Genomic DNA, 23557 nt, shown 5'->3' with positions numbered 1-23557 from the left:
ACTGTAACTTTTCGGGAATTACACAAACTTGGTAATTGTAAAAAAAAGATACACAAGTGTAAAATGTGTTCTGTTAAATCACGAATGATAACATAAGCTAGCCAGTGGTGTTCTTGTTATAGTTTTTGCTTGACCAATATAACCAGGTAAGTTGCCAACAGCCCCTGTTAAATGACATACCAAGAGTTTGAACACGCATGTTTATTTCCTCACCCAGGACTGAAGGGGCAGTGTCACAACTTTTGTTTCATACACACGAAGAAGAAACCAGCAGCTGTGGTTGGATGTTTGTGACACACGAAGAAGAAACCAGCTGTTGTGATTGGTTGGATGTTTCTCTACCCAATCACTTAAACTAGTCAAGTTTTTAAAACTCGAGCGCCAATCGTGCAACCAAAGTGTTGTCGGTGAGACTGAGCTCGACGTAAAGCGACTTCTATGTCACGGGTAGGTTGCTGCTTTTATTTATTAACATTACCGAGCTCAGCTAGCCTAGTTTTACTGTCATTCGGTGTATTGTCAACCTCAACGTGTCATGTCGTGGCTAAACTGTAAAATAATGTATCCTCTGTTTTTGTTGGTGATAAATACATAGTAGTTTTCAATTATTTTTTTTGCGGAAATTGTGTTTCTTTTGAGCTATTTTGCACTTTTCCTCTACAGGTTGTTGGCACTGACTGTTAAAAAAAACAAAACATGTGCCATTAGATTAGTTGGACTCCATTTCGTAATTCCCATCAGCACCGGAAGATTTCCAGCATGGCAAGAAATGTGTCAACAGGGTGTTCGTCATCTTTTCTGTCTAACCAGGAAACGGGCATAAATAGAGAAAACATCACCCCTGAATTACCTCCGGCATCTTCCATGCAATATTTGGATTCTGACAACTTCCCGGAGATTACTCTCCTTGACGTCACAGGAGATTGCGAAACGCACCAGAATATAAATGATTTCTCTACACTTACAAGCATGCCCGCAACACCTATGTCTGCAAGGGGGCCGTTTAGAATGTTTGTGCCTCACAATAACTCTATGAATGAGTCAACTCCAAGGATGAAGGTAAACAAAGCAGTCGTCAGACAGCCGCCTCACCTGGATAGCAACATTTCTGTGTTTTGGTTGTATGATGAGTGTTTGCCAGACATTACTGATATCTCAATTGACTGTGAAAAGACTATAACCTCACCTCGTGACCAATCTGCTGCCTTAACGCCCACTACTTGTGACAACATTTCACAGAACGCAAACTTTGAGTCTGACATGGAACACGTAACGTTGAAGCTTGGTGAAGCCACCAGCAAGAAGATGACTTCTCTAAAAATGAATAAAGCACTGAATAGTCCCATATCTTTAGCTGCAGGTGCCACAGGGGAGAGTGTACCTACAGATCAAGATAGCCTGCCTTCTGGGAAAGCAACCTGTGTCACAAGTGATAACAACACAATCATGACAGAAACGAGTATAACTGGTGGTCACCGTAACACCGTTGATGGCCATTCCCAATCTAGTAGTAGAATCCGCATGTTAGAGAGCAGCTGCTGTGACGCTTACCACAACACTTTAGAGACTAACCCTCCACATTTCAATAGCACATTTCCTTTGGTCGAAAAGAGTTATAGTGATAATCACAACACCTGTGATTGTAACCCTCGTCAGTCCAGTTGCATTATAACCAACACTTCTAGCGATGGTCACCAGAACACATTCGATGCTAACCCTCTTCATTCCAATAGCACATTACCTTTGGTCGAAAAGAGTTCTAGTGATAATCACAACACCTGTGATGCTAACCCTCTTCAGTCCAGTTGCATGATAACCAACACTTCTAGCGATGGTCACCAGAACACATTTGATGCTAACCCTCTTCATTCCAATAGCACATTACCTTTGGTCGAAAAGAGTTCTAGTGATAATCACAACACCTGTGATGCTAACCCTCTTCAGTCCAGTTGCATGATAACCAACACTTCTAGCGATGGTCACCAGAACACATTCGATGCTAACCCTCTTCATTCCAATAGCACATTACCTTTGGTCGAAAAGAGTTCTAGTGATAATCACAACACCTGTGATGCTAACCCTCTTCAGTCCAGTTGCATGATAACCAACACTTCTAGCGATGGTCACCAGAACACATTCGATGCTAACCCTCTTCATTCCAATAGCACATTACCTTTGGTCGAAAAGAGTTCTAGTGATAATCACAACACCTGTGATGCTAACCCTCTTCAGTCCAGTTGCATGATAACCAACACTTCTAGCGATGGTCACCAGAACACATTCGATGCTAACCCTCTTCATTCCAATAGCACATTACCTTTGGTCGAAAAGAGTTCTAGTGATAATCACAACACCTGTGATGCTAACCCTCTTCAGTCCAGTTGCATGATAACCAACACTTCTAGCGATGGTCACCAGAACACATTCGATGCTAACCCTCTTCATTCCAATAGCACATTACCTTTGGTCGAAAAGAGTTCTAGTGATAATCACAACACCTGTGATGCTAACCCTCTTCAGTCCAGTTGCATGATAACCAACACTTCTAGCAATGGTCACCAGAACACATTCGATGCTAACCCTCTTCATTCCAATAGCACATTACCTTTGGTCGAAAAGAGTTCTAGTGATAATCACAACACCTGTGATGCTAACCCTCTTCAGTCCAGTTGCATGATAACCAACACTTCTAGTGATAATAAACAGAACACTTTTGATGCTAAACCTTCCTCTCAGAACAATGGCACAATAACAATGTTAGACGGTAGCTATACTGACAATCATCCTAACACTTTTGATGCCAACCCTCCTCTGTCTGGTAGCACAATAACCAAAGGTTTGAGTGATCACCACTACAATTCCGATGCTATCCCTCCCTCTATGACCAATGGCCCAGCAATGATGTCCGAAAGCAATTCTAGTGATCGTCACCAGAGCACCTTTGATGCAAGCCTTCCTCAGTCTGGTAGCACAATAATCAATAGTCTGAGTGATGGTCACCGTAACATATTGGATGCTAACCCTCCATCTCAGTCCAGTAGCACAGTAACCATGTCAGAGAGCCAGTCTAGAGAATGTCACAAAAATGCCTGTAAGGCTAATGCTACTCAGTCCGGTAGCACAATAACCAACCGTTCCAGTGATGGTCACCACAACACGTTTGACCCCAACCCTTCTCAGTTCGGGGACATGTTAACCAACAGTTTTAGTGGTCACCACAACATTTCCGATGCTAACCCTTGTCAGTCTGGAAGCACAATAACCAACAGTTCTAGTGGTCACCACAACATTTCCGATACTAACCCTTCTCAGTCTGGGAGCGCAATAACCAACAGTTCTAGTGGGCACCACAACATTCCCAGTGCTAACCCTCCATCCCAGACCAATGCTACCCTAAAGATATTAGAAAGTAGTTCAAATGATGTTCACCACAACACCTTGGACACTTTCCCTGCTCAAGCCAGTGGCACAATAACCAACAGTTCCAGTGGCGGTCACTGCAAAATCTTAGATGCTAGCCCTCCATCTCAGTCCAATTGTACTAAAACTATGTCTGAAAGCAGTTCCAGTGATGGTCACCACGACAGCTTCGATGCCAACCCTCCTCAGGTTGGTAGCACAATAACTAACAGTTCTAGTGGTGGACACCAGAACATCTCTGATGCTGGCTCTCCTCAGTCTACGCTCCATGTGTCAGAAGGTGGCTCCAGTAACAATAACCACAACACTTCTCAGCCAAATGGCCCAATAACAGTGTCAGAAAAGAACTCGAGTGACAGTCACCAAGGCACCTTTGATGCTAAGCCTCCTCATCTCAGTGGCCCAATACCTATGTCAGAAAGTAGCACCAGTATCAACCATCACAGCACTTTTGATGACAAACCACCTTCCCAACCCAGTGCAACAACATCAGTGTCAGAAAAAAATTCACGGGATGATGGCCCAAATGACAAGGTGTCTCAACCCCTTCAAGGAACATTTGAAGCCAATCCAAATGTGAGTCAATGTGAGACCAAGGATTTTTCAGAATCTGTGGTTGAAGACCCAAGCATGGATACAGTCTTCAACAAAAAAGTTAAAACTTTAAATCTGGATGACACCCTTGATTTGAGAAATGGCAGTCAGTTGATTACTTCAACACCGATGACCAGTTGTAAAACACTTACCTACATCAATCGGGACCAGGACAAATTGCTGGAGGCACAGAAAAGTCTCCATGAGGATGCTTCCAGCAAACAAGCAGCTCAGGCGCCAACGTCCAATATGTCATCCAACATCACCTGTGATCAAAAGATGCTTTTGCCTGCTAAATCCATGCTGCCCACCTCCAAAGCTGCATCGCAGCTGCTCAAATTCAAGCCGACATCCCTGCGTCCAGGACGAGGAGACATGATGGGATCAGGTCTGCCTATGACAAGGCAAAGAACTTCGGCTGACGCTTTGAGTGCACGCACACTTCAGAAGGTAGGCTTTTTTTTATGGCCGTTAATGTTGCTGTTTAATTGGGAAAACATGAGGCCATAATAATACAGTATTGACTTAAGACTCTTATATGAAGACTAAATCAAACACAAAATTAATCTTGGTTTAAAAAGCATCTTTTTAATATCAATGACAAAAACCCATCATGTTTCCTAGCTGCTAGATGGTTGATTGATGACAATTATTTTGAAATTAGCACCATTACTCCTCCTGTGTTTACTAACTTGCTAACAACATCCAGGCCCTTTTTTCCTGCGGGCTTGTGTGTCACTGGTGTGTAGACAGAGTTTAGTAATTATCGTTTAGTTTGTTTGTTTATTCAAGTAATACAGAAAAGAGCAATTTGTATTATTTCTAAAGTAGGATACAGAGACCACACAAATCCACTCTTCATTAGGGCAGGATTATTAAAACTAAAAGACATTGTAGAATTGCATACTCTATTAGTGATGTTCAAAGCTAGAAATAAAGTTCTTCCGAAGGACTTACAAAAGTTATTTGTGTTCACTTCTGAAGATGAGAATAACAGAGGCCGTATGACTTTAAACATACAAGAGCGCGAACACATTTGAAACAAATGTGCATGTCCGTTGTTGGTGTGAAAGCATGGAATTCTCTAAAGAAAGACTTAAAAAGTTGCAAGAATATTTTTGAATTTAAAAAGAGTTACAAAAAGAGACAACTGGAATTATATCAAACTGATTTTTGATTTTGATTGGACGTGTCATTGTAAAAATGCTTAAACGAAAATTAAAAATTATGTTGGAGTTCGGGTGTTGGAGGGAACAGTGATAAAGTCATCTAAAATAATTTGTTAAAAAAGGGGGCAGACATACTGTATATATATATATATATATATATATATATATATATATATATATATATATATATATATATATATATATATATATATATAAGAATATTATTCTTCCATCTGCTCCTTTCTGATCATGGAAATGTATAAGAAACAAAACAATGAAAGTGTGAACTGTACATGGCTTGTATATATGCATTTTCATGAAAGGAATAAAAAGAGATGATGATGAAGTAATTGGATGAAACACACTTTATTGCCTCAATGTGTGTTTTAGGGAAAACATATTAAATAAAGTAAATTGTTCTGCTTGCCATAACCGCCATTATTTTATTTTAATTATTAATGCACATCATCAACATAGAACCCACACTTTTAACATTAGTGCATTAATAAAAATAAAAATGCTCCGCTGTTCAGCACCACACAGATCACGGCACCCACACACTACCCCTCTCGTGTGGTTTATTGCAGCTGCCGTGCGGAAAGTATGGCCACGTATATAAAGTTCCGGGTACTCCATTTGGTCCAGCTTTTAACAATTTTTATTAGTTTAACACTTAAAATTAATAATCTAAGCAACAGGGTATAATTAGTTTTTTTCTAATCGATTAATCTCTGTGCGTGTGTGCATGCGAGCGAGCGAACGAGTGAGTGACGAGAAAGGCTCCTTTACTTGGGCTATAGTCGTGTAATCTCTAACCAACCTACTTGGAGGAAGAGGGGGTATCGTCTTATATTTGGGTCAATACAGAAATTATTTAAAAATCAAATACTCAGAATTATTTTGTGCTTTTTAGAGTTCATCTGTTTGCCGCCCATACAACTTGGGAGCAACGACGACAGGTAAGATTCTAAGTTAATTATTTTTGCTTGATTAATAAAACACAGTGATACGATACGTGTGTTTGTGGTCTTGTCGTCCCTCTCTATTAGTATCCGAGCTGCCAAAGTCTGGCCTGGAGAAGCCACGGTTGACTGCAAAACCATCAGGCCTCCCCAAAGTGGCGTCACTCCTCAGAACGCGATCCACGAGAAGCAGCACACTGACTTCCTCCAGCGCTGGTAAGGACTGTAATTTTATAGAAAGATATGGTTGTCATTAGGGCGACACAATTAACCAAATTTTAATCACGATCACAATTTTAGCTGGCACAGTTAAAATGAGGGACATCGTCTGCGATATTAACATTTTAAAAGCGGGCTCCGCTGCATATCAAAACAAGCACTTTCACAACAGCAGAGAACAGGGGCCGTACTTATCAAGCTTCTTAGAGTGCCATTTTACACTTAAGTCCTGAGAATTTGCGAAATTTAGTCCTACTCTCAAACTTAAGAATAAAAGCTTTTTATCAACGTTCTTAAGTCTAAGAATCACTCCTACTCTCCACAATATTTAAGAGACCTTAAGAGGTGTCTTAAGTGGTTAGGAGTTGCCAGCAGGGGATGGCACTGAGGCGAGAGAGACGTGCGCGAACATTCAAGGAGCGGAACGATGTTCTGGATTTGTGTGATGACGAGCAGCTGATCAAACGGTATCGTTTAGACAGAGCGGGTATTATTTTTGTCTCAGATTTAATACCTTTCGATTCCATGTTGATTTCTGCATTAACTGCAGTGGGCTAGTATATATAGAGCCACCCACACCAGTTTCAAACTAGTTGCCTAATTAATGAATTGGAAAGAAATTGTTATGACAGTAGCGTATGTGTGTGGCCGTGAGGTGAGTGACGTCAGTGAGTGTGTGGGCGACAGAAGAGAGGGAGCGGTAGCGTGAGTGCCGGCGGGGACTAGTTTGTTTTGTATTATTTTGTAGTTTATTGTCAAAATATACACTCCCATTGTCCACTTAAATATTTCCAAGATATTTCTTTATTCTTAGACAACGGATTCCCTTCCGTGATTGGTCATTTCTATGGACACAGAAATTACGTCACCTAAAATTCCATTTACGGCACATAGTAATGTCGTAATTCAGCTCTGAGTGTGACACTTAAGATTCAGTCCTACACTTCGCTGAAAGTGTGAGTAAGACGCTTGATAACTAACTTTTAAGTGCAGCTTTCAGCGAAGAATTTATTTACTCTTAAGTCAACTCTTAGCAGACTTCTTAGGAGTAATTCTGAGAAGCTTGATAAGTACAGCCCCAGGTCTCTGATGCGTGCGCCTGTCAACACCAGAGGCCATTGTTTATGAGCACAAAAGTCCATTACCATGCCGAACTGAAACATTAACATTATTAGTATTATTAACATTAACACATTTTTCCCAGGGTTTAGCTGTATCCAATTGGCTTCGTTTTTTACTTTGAGTTCTCTCGCTTTACTTCTGTAGAGTCTTGGCGTGCATTTTAAGACTGCACTACTGTTTTTAGATGGCGACAGGTGTGGACAATACTGGAGACATATGCATTTGTCCCAACCAAAAAGTATAGCGGAGGAGAAAAATATTTTGAAATTGCTTTCATTTTGAAAGCGCAACATAGCGTGGTGTCACTGGTGGCTCCTTCACTATGAGTGTGTTTTTTTCATGTCAAAAAGTTATTACTTTAAAAACCAGTTCATGTGACATAGCCTTTTGTGAATGTTTTGCAGTCTACTGTATAGTTAATTCCTGTATGACCTATTTCTGCTCAAATGAGCAAATGATCTGTACAGGGACCAATACAGATTGTGTCTAACCATTATACTAAATAGAACCTGCAGACACTTTTCCATCGAATCGTTGCACTAAAAAACTATATTTTTGTATTTTGTTATTTAATATACATGTTTCACACGGCAATCAAATGTATGATGTATATGAAATGTATATCAAGCGGGGGTGTCCAGTTGATGATGCGGCCACCCATGAAAAGTCTTTTTTTTTTTTTTATGGCGTCGGGGAAAAAAATCATCAAAAATGGAAAAATAGAGCTAAAGGCATCAAGTAATTGGAAAACACTGGCACTCATAATAAACAAAAACACAAATATTAGTCTTTAAATATGCAAATAATGTTTATTTAGCCTTTTATTAGACTATTTAATTTGAAATTACACGATGGCTTCGCGTTTAGACTGTTTTACCTAATATAATGAATAATTGGGATTAATAATCGTGATTTCAATTATGGTTAAAAAAAATAACCGCAATTATTATTTTGACCGTAATCATGCAGCTCCAGCTATCATGTTTGAAATCCTTTTGTTTTCTCATTCCTTTTAACCTCTAATACTGCAGTCAAGATTCCCCAAACAAAGAAGCACAACTTAGCCAGAGATGAACCCGTAGTAAAGAAGAAGACAAAGATGGGTGAGAATATATTTTCCACTATTGCAACCAAAACACTGCTGTCATGACAGTGTGGCTGCTGCTGTGTAATTTTTCAGATGTCTCCACATCGTCCAGTCACGTAGCATCAACACCTTCTGTGGATAGACGGAGCTCAGCCAGAAGCTTGAGGCCATCTGCCAACTGTCAGCCAGCTTTGATGGCTATATGCCAAAAATACGGTGGGCTGGAATTTACTTTAAGGCTGGTACACAGAGATTTTCTAAATCTTGAGTGTTTTTATCTGTTAAAGACCCCACACATAAAGATACAAAATCAGGCATTGCGCTGTTTTGATCTCTGTGTGTGGTGTGCTACGATAACATCAGCATACACACATGACGATTCTGTCCCACCACAGAGCCATACTATCGTCCTCTAAGCCCAAAATCCTGCATGAACAAACATGATTTAAAGGCCTGGGTGTTTTTATCTAAATATAGATAGTATCGATGCCAAGGCGGGTATTGGTATCTGATCAATACTAGCATGGTGGGATCATAACTTTTGCTGTAGCTCCTCTTTTATACGTGGAAAAAATGACTCGATTTTTCTTAGAGTTTATGCGGCTACAGCATCTCTTCTAGTCTGTCAGTGCAAACAGCGGGATTTTTCACAAACATCTGCATTTAATGTTAGTTATTTTGGAGGTTTTGTTTACATTTTTAAATTAATGTCTTTCTTACATTACTTTTTTATAATTTTGCACGAGCGACTTTTTTCTTAAACAACTGTGTGTAGTATAACTGAAAAGGGATGATGTATATACTACTACATTGTTTTAAAATGTAATTAGTCATAAAAATATTTTCATTGCCAGAACATATGTTTCCTGTGTGTTCACAATCATACCTAAGTACCTAGAGGCAAATTCACAAAATTAATCAATGATAATCATGTTTCAAGTCAAAAAGTGTCTGTATCCGTTTTGGCGATACTAGCCCTGTATTTACTTGGCATTTAACAATACCAAAATTCACAGTATTGCCCACCGCTAGAAAATCGAAGAAGACGCTTCATGACAACCAACCACCATAGCAACGAGTGAAAAACTGACAATATAGAAGAGGCCATAGTGATGTCGGCACTATTTTAAAGATAAAAATCCTAAACTAAAAGAGAAGAAAGCGTAATGGAGACAGCTTGAACACAGACTTTATAATCTACTGAGCAAGCTAGAGGGGAGTATGTCATCAATAAAGTACCTGTAAAAAAAAAAAAAAAATTGGCTTCCTGATGGGCTACTTTATGTGCCACGTCACAATTCACGGAGCAGTGACTCAGGCAGCATCTGTGTTCCCCACAGACATGAATAGTTTTGGTCGCAAATATTAAAACTGTTCAATATTTACTGTCGGCCCATAGTTCCCCTATCCATTTTGGTGCTAATTGTCAGGGCAAATTCACTCTAAATAAACTTCAGACCACAAGACATAAGATAATCGGACAATCTGATTCTCTTTATGTGTACCCCGCTTTAGGAATTCTAACTTTTGTTCCCTCTATTTGCTTCAAACTCTTTTTTTTTTTTTCTCCTTTCAGATGCGGCATTGTCCACCAGCACTGCTGAGACATTAGTAGTTGGTGATGCTGCCTCTAAAACTAAAAGCCTAAGACTGCCTGTAACTAGTCGGAGAGTTCCGCTGACTAAAGGCAATGGTGGGTTAAAAAAAGGCAATATAAGGTCAAGAAAGTCCCATATTTTCATTGAATTCTGTTGTACATTACAGGTTGTGCCAAATGCATCGTTATGGAACAGCAGCTTAAAATGCGAACGATAGAATGCCAGAAACTGAAAGAAGGTCCAGTTGCCTTTATTGTCCTCCTGTGTGAAGTTCATGTTTATTTATATGTATGTGCTTCTTTATTAACACTAAATATGCTATTATGCCATTGCCTCCTATGTCCCTGACACATCAATAATAGAGATGTCCGATAATATCGGTCTGCCGATATTATCGGCCGATAAATGCGTTAAAATGTAATATCGGAAATTATCGGTATCGGTTTTTTATTATCAGTATCGTTGTTGTTTTTTTGTTTGTTTGTTTTTTTTATTAAATCCACATAAAAAACACAAGATACACTTACAATTAGTGCACCAACCCAAAAAACCTCCCTCCCCCATTTACACTCATTCACACAAAAGGGTTGTTTCTTTCTGTTATTAATATTCTGGTTCCTACATTATATATCAATACAGTCTGCAAGGGATACAGTCCGTAAGCACACATGATTGTGCGTGCTGCTGGTCCACTAATAATACTAACCTTTAACAGTTAATTTTACAAATTTTCATTAATTACTAGTTTCTATGTAATAATGTGTTAATTCCACGACTGTATATATCGGTTGATATCGGTATCGGTTGATATCGGTACCGGTAATTAAAGAGTTGGACAATATCGGCATATCGGCAAAAAGCCATTATCGGACATCCCTAATCAATAATGTACCACAATTCTTCTCAACCCAAAAGAAATATTGCCTTTGTGAAAAATTATACTTCAACTAGGGATGTCCGATAATATCGGACTGCCGATATTATCGGCCGATAAATGCTTTAAAATGTAATATCGGAAATTATCGGTATCGGTTTCAAAATTGTCGGTATCGGTTTCAAAAAGTAAAATGTATGACTTTTTAAACCGCCGCTGTGTACACGGACGTAGGGAGAAGTACAGAGCGCCAATAAAACATAAAGGCACTGCCTTTGCGTGTCGGCCCAGTCACATAATATCTACGGCTTTTCACACACACAAGTGAATGCAATGCATACTTGGTCAACAGCCATACAGGTCACACTGAGGGTGACCGTATAAACAACTTTAACACTGTTACAAATATGCGCCACACTGTGAACCCACACCAAACAAGAAAGACAAACACATTTCGGGAGAACATCCGCACCGTAACACAACAGAACAAATACCCAGAACCCCTTGCAGCACTAACTCTTCCGGGAGGCTACAATATACACCCCCGCTACCTCCCGCCCACCTCAACCTCCTCATGCTCTCTCAGTGAGAGCATGTCCCAAATTCCAAGCTGCTGTTTTGAGGCATGTTAAAAAAAAAAACTGCACTTTGTGACTTCAATAATAAATATGGCAGTGCCATGTTGGCATTTTTTTCCATAAATTGAGTTGATTTATTTTAGGAAAACCGTATTACATTGTTTAATACATCCAGCGGAGCATCACAACAAAATTGGGCATAATAATGTGTTAATTTCACGACTGTATATATCGGTATCGGTTGATATCGGAATCGGTAATTAAGAGTTGGACAATATCGGATATCGGCAAAAAAGCCATTATCGGACATCTCTAACTTCAACCATGTGTACATGCTAGCAAGACTAAAAACCTTCAGCATTCCAGCATGTGGAATTAAAATATGGAACGGATTGAGGGAAGAACTCTCAATATGCACTAATATGATCTAGTTCAGGAAACCGTACAAATACACGTTGTTTACGAGGTAGAAGAATGCTGGACCACAGTGTCTGATATCATGATCTGAAACCTATTACTAAATAAGGCATTATCTATCATCCACCCATCCATTTTCTACCGCTTGTCCCTTTCAGGTTTGCGGACAAGTCGCTCATTCATTACATATTTATCTGTTAAGTATATTTATTATACTAATAGCTACTAGAGGTGGGGGAAATAATCGATTTTGAGATGCATCGCAATTCGCACATGGACGATTATAAAATCGATTTAGTAAACGTCAATCATCTATTTATTTACTGTAAATAAAGTAATGCAGACAGTTTTAAAATTTGTCTGACTGTAGTGAGCCACCCCACCGAGAGATCCTTTATTATATGACCCTTATGTTCCAGGTTTGCACACATTTGTATTCATCTTAATTTAATACATGTGATGGGAATTAATTGAACTGTTTGATAGGCTCCAGCACCCCCCGCAACCCCAAAAGGGACAAGCGGTAGAAAATGGATGGATGGATGGGTTATAACAAATGCACTGTTTGACGGTTGATTGATGATAATTCTCTTGAAATTAGCACCATTACTCCTCCTGTGTTTACTAAGTTGCAAGTGATAAACGTTTATTTAGTGAAACAAAAAGAAATGTAAAACTGCATCAGTATACAAAATTTTAAGATGTGTCAATAATCAAGTTGTTATTGAATCGTGAGGTTCCCAAAGACCTCATATCTACTAGTTATTCTTCATTCCTTTAAAATTATTCAAGGTATTTTTAAATATTCTGTACTAATTTATCACCCAACAATGTTGCTGTCAGCTAAACTTAAAATGTATCTATGTTTATTTATAATGCTGTAATAATAACTATCTACTAACTATTAACTACTGCTATTACACATTGCTTATTTTCTTCTATCAATAAACCAATGGTAAATATATATTTTTATTTAGTTTATAATTATTTTAATTTAGCGATTGCTGTGATACGGAGAGGGGGTAAGATTCAGTAAGTTGTGCTTCTTCCTACTCCTTTTCGGAGACATATTGTGTAATTGTAAGCAGGAGATGTACTCTATTGGTATTATTTTTATGTATGTTCAAATTAAACAAACACTATTATAAGGAACCATGGCGGCCGTGGTTTTTTTGTTTGTTTGTTTAACTAATCCTGTTTTGTAAAGTCCACTGATGTGTGAGACATTTCAAGTCAGTCTGAGTTAATGGATCAAATGTTGGGGTTGAACAATTTTGGCATATTTTACAGAAAAATAATAGCCACAGCTGTTCAGGAGTACAAAATATACCACACCATATTTTTAATGTGACCATATATTTTTACAGTTTGAAAAGATCAAACTGTTCATTTAGTCAATAGTTAAGGTCCTCTTTTTAATTCCAATTTTTGTTTGCCTTTCAGAGCTGCAAAAGTACAAGAAAGAAGAGGAGATATGAAACACCCCGATTCCATCATAAATATTAATTTTATCATATTTGTAAGATTTTGACCATGTTAATAAATTGTCTAACACTGCTTTGTTTGTGAAGTTATTGTGTTATTATATAAACAAGATAAAAATGGTTGAATATTGTATGATAGAACCTTTTATGTGTAAAATAATATTTTCACCGTGGCTACATGTATTTTTTTTAATAAAAGGCAAGACATTCTAATTGTGTTCAAAGTAGAATTGTTTCAAGTATTACTGGTGGGAGTGCTCATGTTATACCGGTAGGTGACGCCAAACCGGATGCCGGTGGTTGACCAATCCAGTCGAAGAAGAACCACTTCCTTTCCTGGCTCAAGAGACCGGCACGACCGTTGCGCAGTCTTTCCTTGCCAACACCGCAGCAAAACTGGATTTTATCACTATTCAAACGCGAGAGAAGTGTCACAGAATACATTTTATAAGGACGTAGGTGAGTTTCGGTCAGGAAAAATATCCCCTTTTGATCATTCCTTACTGTCGCCGCCATGTGCCTCAGCTGCGCGGCCTCCTGCTAGCATAATGCTAATGTAGCTTAGCATTAGCACAGAACCACGTTAGTTAGCACATTCGACAAGTCAGCTAAAATATAACACAAATATACATTTTACGAGGATTGCTAGTGTGTATAATGTCACAAAGCGTGTCAAATGAGCAACAACTTTGTCAGTCAACATCACTGGGTGCATTAAACTGTTAGGCATAGCATCTGTCAAGGCTATTTCGTGTTAGCATGTGTAATGTTATTTTATAAATAACCGTGTTATTGTCAACCGGAAGTGTCGCATATTGTGTTTGTTTATATTTTGGAGTTACTCTTGCGTCCCATTTAAGACTGTGGACTAGCATGGTTCTATAGTTACTAGGGCTGTGAATCTTTGGGTGTCCCACGATTCGATTCAATATCGATTCTTGGGGTCACGATTAGATTCAAAATCGATTTTTTTTTTCAATTCAACACGATTCTCGATTCAAAAAGATTTTTTTTTCCCGATTCAAAACGATTCTCTATTCATTCAATACATAGGATTTCAGCAGGATCTACCCCAGTCTGCTGACATGCAAGCAGAGTAGTATATTTTTGTAAAAAGCTTGTATAATTGTAAAGGACAATGTTTTATCAACTGATTGCAATAATGTAAATTTGTTTTAACTATTAAATGAACCAAAAATATGACTTATTTTATCTTCGTGAAAATATTGGACACTGAGTTGTCAAGCTTATGAGATGCGATGCAAGTGTAAGCCACTGTGACACTATTGTTCTTTTTTGAATTTTTTTATAAATGTCTAATGATAATGTCAATGAGGGATTTTTAATCACTGCTATGTTGAAATTGTAACTAATATTGATACTGTTGTTGATAATATTCATTTTTGTTTCACTACTTTTTGTTTGTTCTGTGTCGTGTTTGTGTGTCCTCTCAAATGCTCTGTTTATTGCAGTTCTGACTGTTGCTGGTTTGGTTTTGGAATTGGATTGCATTGTTATGGTATTGCTGTGTATTGTTTTGTTGGATTGATTAATTTAAAAAAAAATTTATTGTTTTTTTAAATAAAAGTTATAAATCTATATACAGTTTTTAAAAATGAGAATCGCGATTCGATTTCGAATCGATTTTTTCCCACACCCCTAATAGTTACATTATTATGAAGCGTTGTGTCTTGACACTAGGGCTGTCAAAATTAACAAGTTAACTCATGTGGATTAGTCCCATAAAAATATTGCTTTAATCATGTACACGGTTGGGTTAATCATGCAACAAGCCCTGCTACCTTAACCGCTGTTCGGTCAGTGATCAGATCAATGCAAACGTTAGTACGAAATTGAGTGAGGAGTATCCGACTGGTCTGCGATGACGGGGCGACTTGTCCAGGGAGTACACGCCTTCCGCCCGATTGTAGCTGAGATAGGCTCCAGTGACCTCGAAGGGAATAAGCGGTAGAAAAATGGATGGATGGAATCCGACTGGTGTGCTCGCTGGCAAATTTCACTCCAAAATACAGTCTAAAAAAAACTTTAGATTAATCTGTTTACAAAGTGTTCAAATAAATTACATGCATTCACGTATAATGTTTAAAAAACGTTCCTGGTAGACGTCATGACAGTAAAATTGAGATTGTGTGCAAATATTGGGGTATTTTCTTAAACAAATTCAGGATGTTCCCTGCCTTCCGCAAGTGCAGCTAGTATAGACACCCCCCCCCCCCCCCCCCATCTGACCCCGAAAGGAACAAGTGGTAAAAATGGATGGATGGAAATCTTAATTATGCAAGCAAGTAATCACCTGTGATTATACATGATTAAACCCAATTCCAAAATGTACTGAATCATGATTACTCCGAATTCCAAAATGTGATTAATCTGATTTTCAAAAGTAATCTTTTGACAGCACTATTTTTGACCACTGTTGTTTTGCAGATTGGGCCATTTCTTCAGACATGTCTCGTTTTTTTGCCACCGGGTCTGACAGTGAGTCAGAGGACTCCTTATCAGCAGATGAGATCACCCCCAAAGCACCCGGGACCAATTTCAAGCAGTCAGTTCAATTGTTGCTATTATTGCCAGTGTAACTTTTGATTTAAGATGATCTAATATTTCGCTTGTGTACACAGGTCACTGCTGCTCAGTGATGATGAGGAAGACACCAAGAGAATTGTGCGCAGCGCCAAAGACAAAAGGTTGGCATAGATCCTCTTAGCAATATATTTATTCTACAACTGTGCACACCAAGTTTGAAATATGTTCCTGCATTATAGGTTCGAGGAGTTGACCAATCTCATCAAGACTATCCGTAACGCCATGAAGATTCGGGACATGTCCAAGTGTTTGGAGGAGTTTGAGCAGTTAGGTCGAGCGTTCCTCAAAAGCAAGAATATAGTCGACAAGGAAGGTGTTCCTTCTTTTTACATCCGTCTATTGGCTGACCTGGAAGACTACCTGAATCAGGTCAGATGTCTCTTTTGTTCTCATTTATGAAGGTTTGACATTGTTTCTTATAGCTCAAAGGGGAATTGCGTTTTTTTTTTTATTTTGCAGTTATTCATATTATTATGTGAGATAAGCATACCGTATTTTCCGCACCATAAGCTGCACCTAAAAACCACAATTTTTCTCAAAAGCTGACAGTGCGGCTAATAACCCGGTGCGCCTTATATATGGATTAATATTAATATTTATTTTCATAAAGTTTAGGTCTCGCAACTATGGTAAACAGCTGCCATCTTTTTTCCCCGTAAAAGAGGAAGCGCTTCTTCTTCTACGGTAAGCAACCGCCCCATAGAAGAGGAAGCGCTTCTTCTTCTACTGTAAGCAACCGCACCCGCCCCCGTAGAAGAAGAAGCGCACGGATATTACGTTTCATTTCACTTGTGTGTTTCTGTAAAGACCACAAAATGTCTCCTACCAAGAGACACGCGTACAAGGTTCCACTGACTTTTGATATTCATGTGAACCGCACTGTGGATACAACGGGAGCACGTACGGTGAATATTCGCACCACAGGGAATGAGAAGTCGGCCTACTGTGGTTCTAGCTTGCCATGCTAACGGCCAGAAACTTCCACCCATGGTGATATTCAAAAGGAAGACCTTGCCAAAAGAGAACTTTCCAGCCGGCGTCATCATAAAAGCTAACTCGAAGGGATGGATGGATGAAGAAAAAATGAGCGAAGACACCGGGTGACTTTTTTCACGCAGGTCCGTCCCTGTTGATCTACGACTGCATGCGCGTCCACTTCACAGATGGTGTCAAAATACAAGTGAAGCACACCGAAGAAAAATAATTCGATGGATTTGTGGATGAGTAATAACTTCAGAAAGTGAGCTTTAAATGTTTATTTTGTGTGTTGTGTGACACTTGAGCAACTTTGAGTTATTGATGTTGCTATTGCTCTGCACTATTTTGAGTGTTACTATTTTTGTGATTGCACATTTGCACATTACATTTTGGGAGTGAACAGAGTTGTTAGAACGCTGGTTTGTAATATATTATTAAAGTTTGACTGACCTATCTGACTGTTTTGTTGACATTCCCTTTAGCGTAGCGTAGGTGCGGCTAATAGCACAGGGCGGCTAATAGGTAAACAAAGTTTTGAAATATGACGTTCATTGAACGTGCGGCTTACAACACGGGGCGCCTTGTGGTGCGGAAAATACGGTACATATGTTTTTTATATGCAATTTTACTCATGAATACACGTAAATGTAAGTTAGCTAACAATGGAACCCATCGGGGTCGCTCCATTTTGCCTATAAATCTCCCTAAAAACACCCAAAAACCTCCACCAACGTATTATATACATACTGTAAGTATATAGAAAATGTAGTAACAGGCATATAGCAGCACATTCACATACACTCATCACAACGTTCGCTTTTTCCTTCAACAATGACCATACTTCTAATCATGGCAGACTTCATGGGAGACGACAAACATAATAAAACAATCACTTACTATACAATGTCTGCTTTCACTAAAATGCCAACTGATGGGATGATCAAATCTGTCTGTTTGGATGAAAAAATATTCATATTATTGCAAATGGTTGAAGAAAAAAAACAGTGCCGCACAATAGCCTCTTTTTGTGTCTTCCTCGCCGGCGGGTATATGTTGAAAGTCACGGATGACAAACTTCTCGGTTTATGTCCACAACCTTTTTCTATCCAAGTTAGAGGCATGATATATAATCTAGAATTAACTTTCACCAGCTAACAGGCTATGTCAACAATGCAGCTGCACAAGTTAGTTATAATTACCGTAATTTCCGGACTATAAGCCGCACCTGACTATAAGCCGCACCAGCTAAATTTAGGGGAAAATACAGATTGCTCCATATATAAGCCGCACCCGACTATAAGCCGCAGGGTTTTGATGTGTAATTACCGTAGTATATAGGGGTTCCTGCTACCACGGAGGGGATTGTCGGGACAGAGATGACTGTTTGGGAACGCAAAGCGTCCCATTTATTAACAATAAATCTTTCAATCATTCAATCAAACTTTCACATCTTTGACATGGCGAACAGCATTCGTGCAGAGTACAAATAATACAACGGTGCAAAGTAATACAAAGTGCTCGCCTGTACGTTATCAAAATAACCAGCCTACCGGTATATGAAAAGTCAGTCTTTAATCATTGTGTCATCGTCTTCCTCCTGCGTACTAAAACCACCGAAATCCTCTTCGTCTGTGTCGGAGAAGAACAGGCCGTAAATAAGACGCACCCTTGTATAAGCCGCAGGGACCAGAACGAGGGGAAAAAGTAGCGGTTTATAGTCCGGAAATTACGGTATAGATTAAGGTGCGGCTAAAATAGTTTGTCTGCCTAATTGCTTGTAATAACAATATTGCTAATATTAGTATTCAGGTCACAAGATGTAAATGGAGTATTGTTGGTTCTTGTTGGATGTTTTTTTTTTGAGTGATTTAGAGGCAAAATTGATTACTCACATTAGCACCGTTGCTAGCCATCTATAAGGAGCAGATTATTACAAATCAAAATGCTGAAAATAATACATATGTGTTATTGTTTCTCTTGAGGATTTTGAATAATAGGCAAAATTCCAAAACAAAAGTGCAGTTCCCTTTTATTGGGTGAGAGTGTGTGTTTGTATGGCCTTCAAAGTATCTGCACTCTGAATGTAAACAAACAAAATCTGCATTTTTCTGTGTAATTTATTATCACAATTGTTTCAGCTTTGGGAGGACAAAGAAGGCAAGAAGAAGATGAACAAGAACAATGCCAAAGCCCTCAGTACACTCCGACAGAAGATCCGAAAGTACAACAGGGATTACGAAAAAGAAATTGCTGCTTACAAGGAGGTAAGGAGTTGTATGAAAGTTGTTAAAACGTGGTCAGTAGGAATTGATCACCTAGTTTAAATGTATGTTGATGTTTAAGCATCACTAGAGTAGAAAGATGAAATAACACTTAAAATTGTTGTTTCCTTCTTTCACTTAGAACCCTCAGGAGTCTGCAGATGAAGAGGAGGAGAAGGGACAAGATGATTCAGGTAACCACATTTTTCCTCCTTATTACTAATGAATAATAAGGTGTCTCTCTAGGTCACTTATGTGTGTGAGTGACTGGAAAAAAGCTCTGAATCACTTGGGCCAAAGTGGTTTTGTGTCACATGTTGGTTTGCAGGTATAAATCTCAAGAAGAACCTTAATATTATACGTCCCGCCTTTTTCATGCAGTAAAATTACCATTTTATATCGGGATTAATATGATAGTAGTTTAATTTCTATTAGATAATATTAGCTTCTAAACATCACTTGCCATGCCACATTATACTGAAAGTGACATTTTTAAAGATCTGTGACGCCGCTAACATGTTCCTTAGTTAAGAGACTTACTGAATATGCAATGTTTTTCAGTAACGAGTAATCTAAACCAGTAATCAGATAAAATTTACCGTATTTTCCGCACCATAAGCCGCACCTAAAAACCACAATTTTTGTCAAAAGCAGACAGTGCGGCTAATAACCCGGTGCGCCTTATATATGGATTAATATTCATATTTATTTTCATAAGGTTTAGGTCTCGCAACTACGGTAAACAGTCGCCATCTTTTTTCCCCGTAAAAGAGGAAGCGCTTCTTCTTCTACGGTAAGCAACCGCCCCATAGAAGAGGAAGCGCTTCTTCTTCTACTGTAAGCAACCGCCAAGGTGAGCACCCGCCCCCGGAGAAGAAGAAGCTCGCGGATATTTAATTTCATTTGTTTTTCTGTAAAGACAACAAAATGTCTCCTACTAAGAGACACGCGTACAAGGTTCCACTGGCTTTTGATATTCATGTGAACCGCACTGTGGATACAACGGGAGCACGTACGGTGAATATTCGCACCACAGGGAATGAGAAGTCATCCTACTGTGGTTCTAGCTTGCCATGCTAACGGCCAGAAACTTCCACCCACGGTGATATTCAAAAGGAAGACCTTGCCAAAAGAGAACTTTCCAGCCGGCGTCATCATAAAAGCTAACTCGAAGGGATGGACGGATGAAGAAAAGATGAGCGAGTGGTTGATAGACGTTTACGCGAAGACACCGGGTGACTTTTTTCACGCAGCGCCGTTCCTGTTGATCTACGACTGCATGCGCGTCCACATCACAGATGGTGTCAAAAAACAAGTGAAGCACACCGAAGAAGAATAATTCGAGGGATTTGTGGATGAGTAATAACTTCAGAAAGTGAGCTTTAAATGTTTATTTTGTGTGTTGTGTGACACTAACGTATGAGCAACGTTGAGTTATTGATGTTGCTATTGCTCTGCACTATTTTGAGTGTTACTATTTTTGTGATTGCACATTTGCACATTACATTTTGGGAGTGAACCGAGTTGTTAGAACGCTGGTTTGTAATATATTATTAAAGTTTGACTGACCTATCTGACTGTTTTGTTGACATTCCCTTTAGCGTAGCGTAGGTGCGGCTAATAGCACGGGGCGGCTAACAGGTAAACAAAGTTTTGAAATATGCCGTTCATTAAACGTGCGGCTAATAACACGGGGCGCCTTATGGTGCGGAAAATACGGTACTCAACCAAGTCACTCTGCGTTATTTTCCTTTGCAATAATTGTATTTGCATTCTTCTTGCATTTTAGGAAGTGATGGCATGTACGCGACAAACGTTTTCAGCATGCGTCAAGTCAGTTTTTTAGCCCAAGATGTAGTCACGTGTAAGGTGGGGAGAAGACCCACGGGCAAACTTACCTTCATGGAGACAATTAGTTGCCTGCAGCCACAAGATTTCTAGAATCCCTTAAATATCTAATTAAAACGATAAAGAAAGTTTTATTCTATTTAAAACAAAAAAATGTTGTCTTTATTTGTGAGGTTATAAATACATAAAAATGCTTAATCGTGATAGTTTTGACAAGATACCCCCTCCATTCTTACGCAATGGACTATTAGGGATGATGTTTGATAATAAATTATCGAGTTCGAGCCTATTATCGAATCCTCTTATCGAACCGATTCCTTATCGATTATCTTATCGAGTCCAGATAGGTTGTTGTATATGGAAAAAAACACAATATTTGGTTTAACAAAAGCTCACTTTTAAAACAAAAAACAAAAAAAAAGCTCACTGTTATTATATAAGAAAAAAATAAAATCTGATAAATAAATAAATATTGACTGTTGCCCCCTAAAAAAATAAAATAAATAAATATTGACTGTTGTTACCCAAAGTATATTAAGTGGGATTTTTCAGAAAAACAAATATATACAGTAACACAAAAACAACCTGTCTCTGTGATCACTATAGGTGTAAAAATAATAATAGTGTTAAATAAAATCAGTCCCTTGGGCACAAAACTTAAAATAATACAGCTCTCCAAAAAGTGCACTTCTGCTGCTATTTGACATAACTGTTTGTTATGATGCTTTGACATTTTTGCACTTTATTTCTTCATTGAAAGAAAATTCTATGAAGAGAAAAGTTGTTTGCAAATGTGGTTACAATGCTAAAAAATGAAATGTTAAAGCTAAAAAAAGAAATACACTTTATTGAGTTAAAATATTTCTTTATAGGGGGAAAGATGTGATGTTATGAGCTAGGGAAAATAACAACTACATTACCCAGCATGCAACGGGAGTGACGAGCATGCGCGGTAGCCCCGAAAAGTGTTGTTGCATGTCGCCACCGGCAGCTAAGAATGAGTTTATGAGCACGCTGTGAAAGTAAACGTCAAGAACTCAGCCAACACACCTCGTCTGCATTATTTATAATTAGACAGACAGCACATATGTGATTTTGTTTTGTTTACAAGGAAAGAAAAACAAAAGTTTAAAAAGGGAGATGTCATATATATGTATGTGCTGCGGTTGCTTTAAGAACATTGCGACAGCTGCCGTAAAGGAGGTGCGTTGCTAGCCTGGTTGCTATGTTTCCGGTTGGTCGTAAAAGTGTTCGTCATGTGTTCGTCATGTGTTTGTACCCTGCTCAAATCTCTCAGTAAAGTTATTCATTGGATTATACCTTTTGTTTTGAACTTTATTACACCTTGGAGCGCGGTCCATTATTTTTCCTGCTTTCCCTATCTGCGCCTAATGACTGGGCTACGTGACGTAATTTCTTGTGATGTCTCAAGGGGCATTTCTGGTCGGGACGGGATTCGTTCCGAGGGATTCGAATAAAGAACCAACTCTTTTTCTTTACTATAGTGGTCTCGATAACGGGTACCGGTTCTCAAAAAGAGATTCGAGTCCGAGGCCTCGGTTCTTTTCTTATCGAACAACTGGGAAAACCGGTTTCGAGTATCATCCCTATGGACTATTCTATATTACTGCACATGTGCAGACGGGATTCAGGAAGATAAAAACAAACTTGTTGGAGTGGTTGTTGTGGTGTACATGAAAATGGAGCGGAGAAAGCGAGAAGAAACATACAGATTTTTATTGAACTACCAAAGGTGACAACCTTTTTCTTGGTGACACCAAATGTACACCTGTGCTCTACAATGGTGGAAAATTCAGCAATTATGTGGACAGTGACGCATTTAATCACAAAAATGTGAGTATTAGAGCACTCAAAATGGTAAAAATTAAATCTGTGCCCTTAATGTAATGCATAATATGCAGCGAGCAACACAAAAGAAACACTGGAGTGATGAGAGATGGCTATTTGCTTGCTGGAAATACAGACATCAGCTAGAATTTATGTCAGCTAAAGATAACAATATTAAGGTTTGTTGTAGTCTGTGCTGGTGACAAAATGCAACTAATAAAGGCACTTGTAATCTAACCATGTTACTTTTTAAAGAAGGATTTAGATTACTTTTTCAAAGTGACTGTGGCAACACTGTTAAAGACAACTGATAGTTAGTTTTAATTCAATCTTGTTTTTTGCACTGTTAGGTTCATCCTCTGACAGCAATGATGAAGGTGACGAGGACGGTGTGTCCGCCAAATCCTTCTTGAAGAAAAAGCCAGAGGCCACGCCTGAGGCCAGCAAGTTCCTCAAGCCTGCCAAAGGATCCGGGGTATGAAATCCGTTTG

General features: G+C 38.8%; 2 protein-coding genes across 2 annotated transcripts in view; both read left to right on the top strand.

Moving 5' to 3' along the window:
- The first annotated feature begins 266 nt into the window (after positions 1-266).
- LOC133655526 (putative uncharacterized protein DDB_G0277255) lies at positions 267-13597 on the top strand. Its single transcript, XM_062055768.1, has 9 exons — positions 267-447; positions 664-4464; positions 6097-6142; positions 6233-6361; positions 8518-8589; positions 8667-8789; positions 10150-10266; positions 10338-10409; positions 13484-13597. The coding sequence occupies exons 2-9, from the start codon at positions 760-762 to the stop codon at positions 13516-13518; spliced, it is 4299 nt and encodes a 1432-aa protein (XP_061911752.1). The 5' UTR covers positions 267-447; positions 664-759; the 3' UTR covers positions 13519-13597.
- A 213-nt stretch (positions 13598-13810) lies between these two features.
- eif3c (eukaryotic translation initiation factor 3, subunit C) overlaps positions 13811-23557 on the top strand; it is a 28008-nt gene continuing 18261 nt past the window's right edge. The window contains exons 1-7 of the mRNA XM_062055764.1: positions 13811-13983; positions 15973-16090; positions 16167-16232; positions 16311-16500; positions 19248-19373; positions 19513-19564; positions 23417-23541. Coding sequence (XP_061911748.1) covers positions 13815-13983; positions 15973-16090; positions 16167-16232; positions 16311-16500; positions 19248-19373; positions 19513-19564; positions 23417-23541 — 846 coding nt within the window. The 5' untranslated portion in view covers positions 13811-13814. The remainder of the gene's footprint in view (positions 13984-15972; positions 16091-16166; positions 16233-16310; positions 16501-19247; positions 19374-19512; positions 19565-23416; positions 23542-23557) is intronic.

Source organism: Entelurus aequoreus, linkage group LG08 (genome assembly GCF_033978785.1).
Source record: "Entelurus aequoreus isolate RoL-2023_Sb linkage group LG08, RoL_Eaeq_v1.1, whole genome shotgun sequence".
NCBI lineage: Eukaryota > Metazoa > Chordata > Actinopteri > Syngnathiformes > Syngnathidae > Entelurus > Entelurus aequoreus.
The sequence above is the reverse complement of the archived record's forward strand: the minus strand, read 5'-3'. Positions and strand labels throughout refer to the sequence as shown.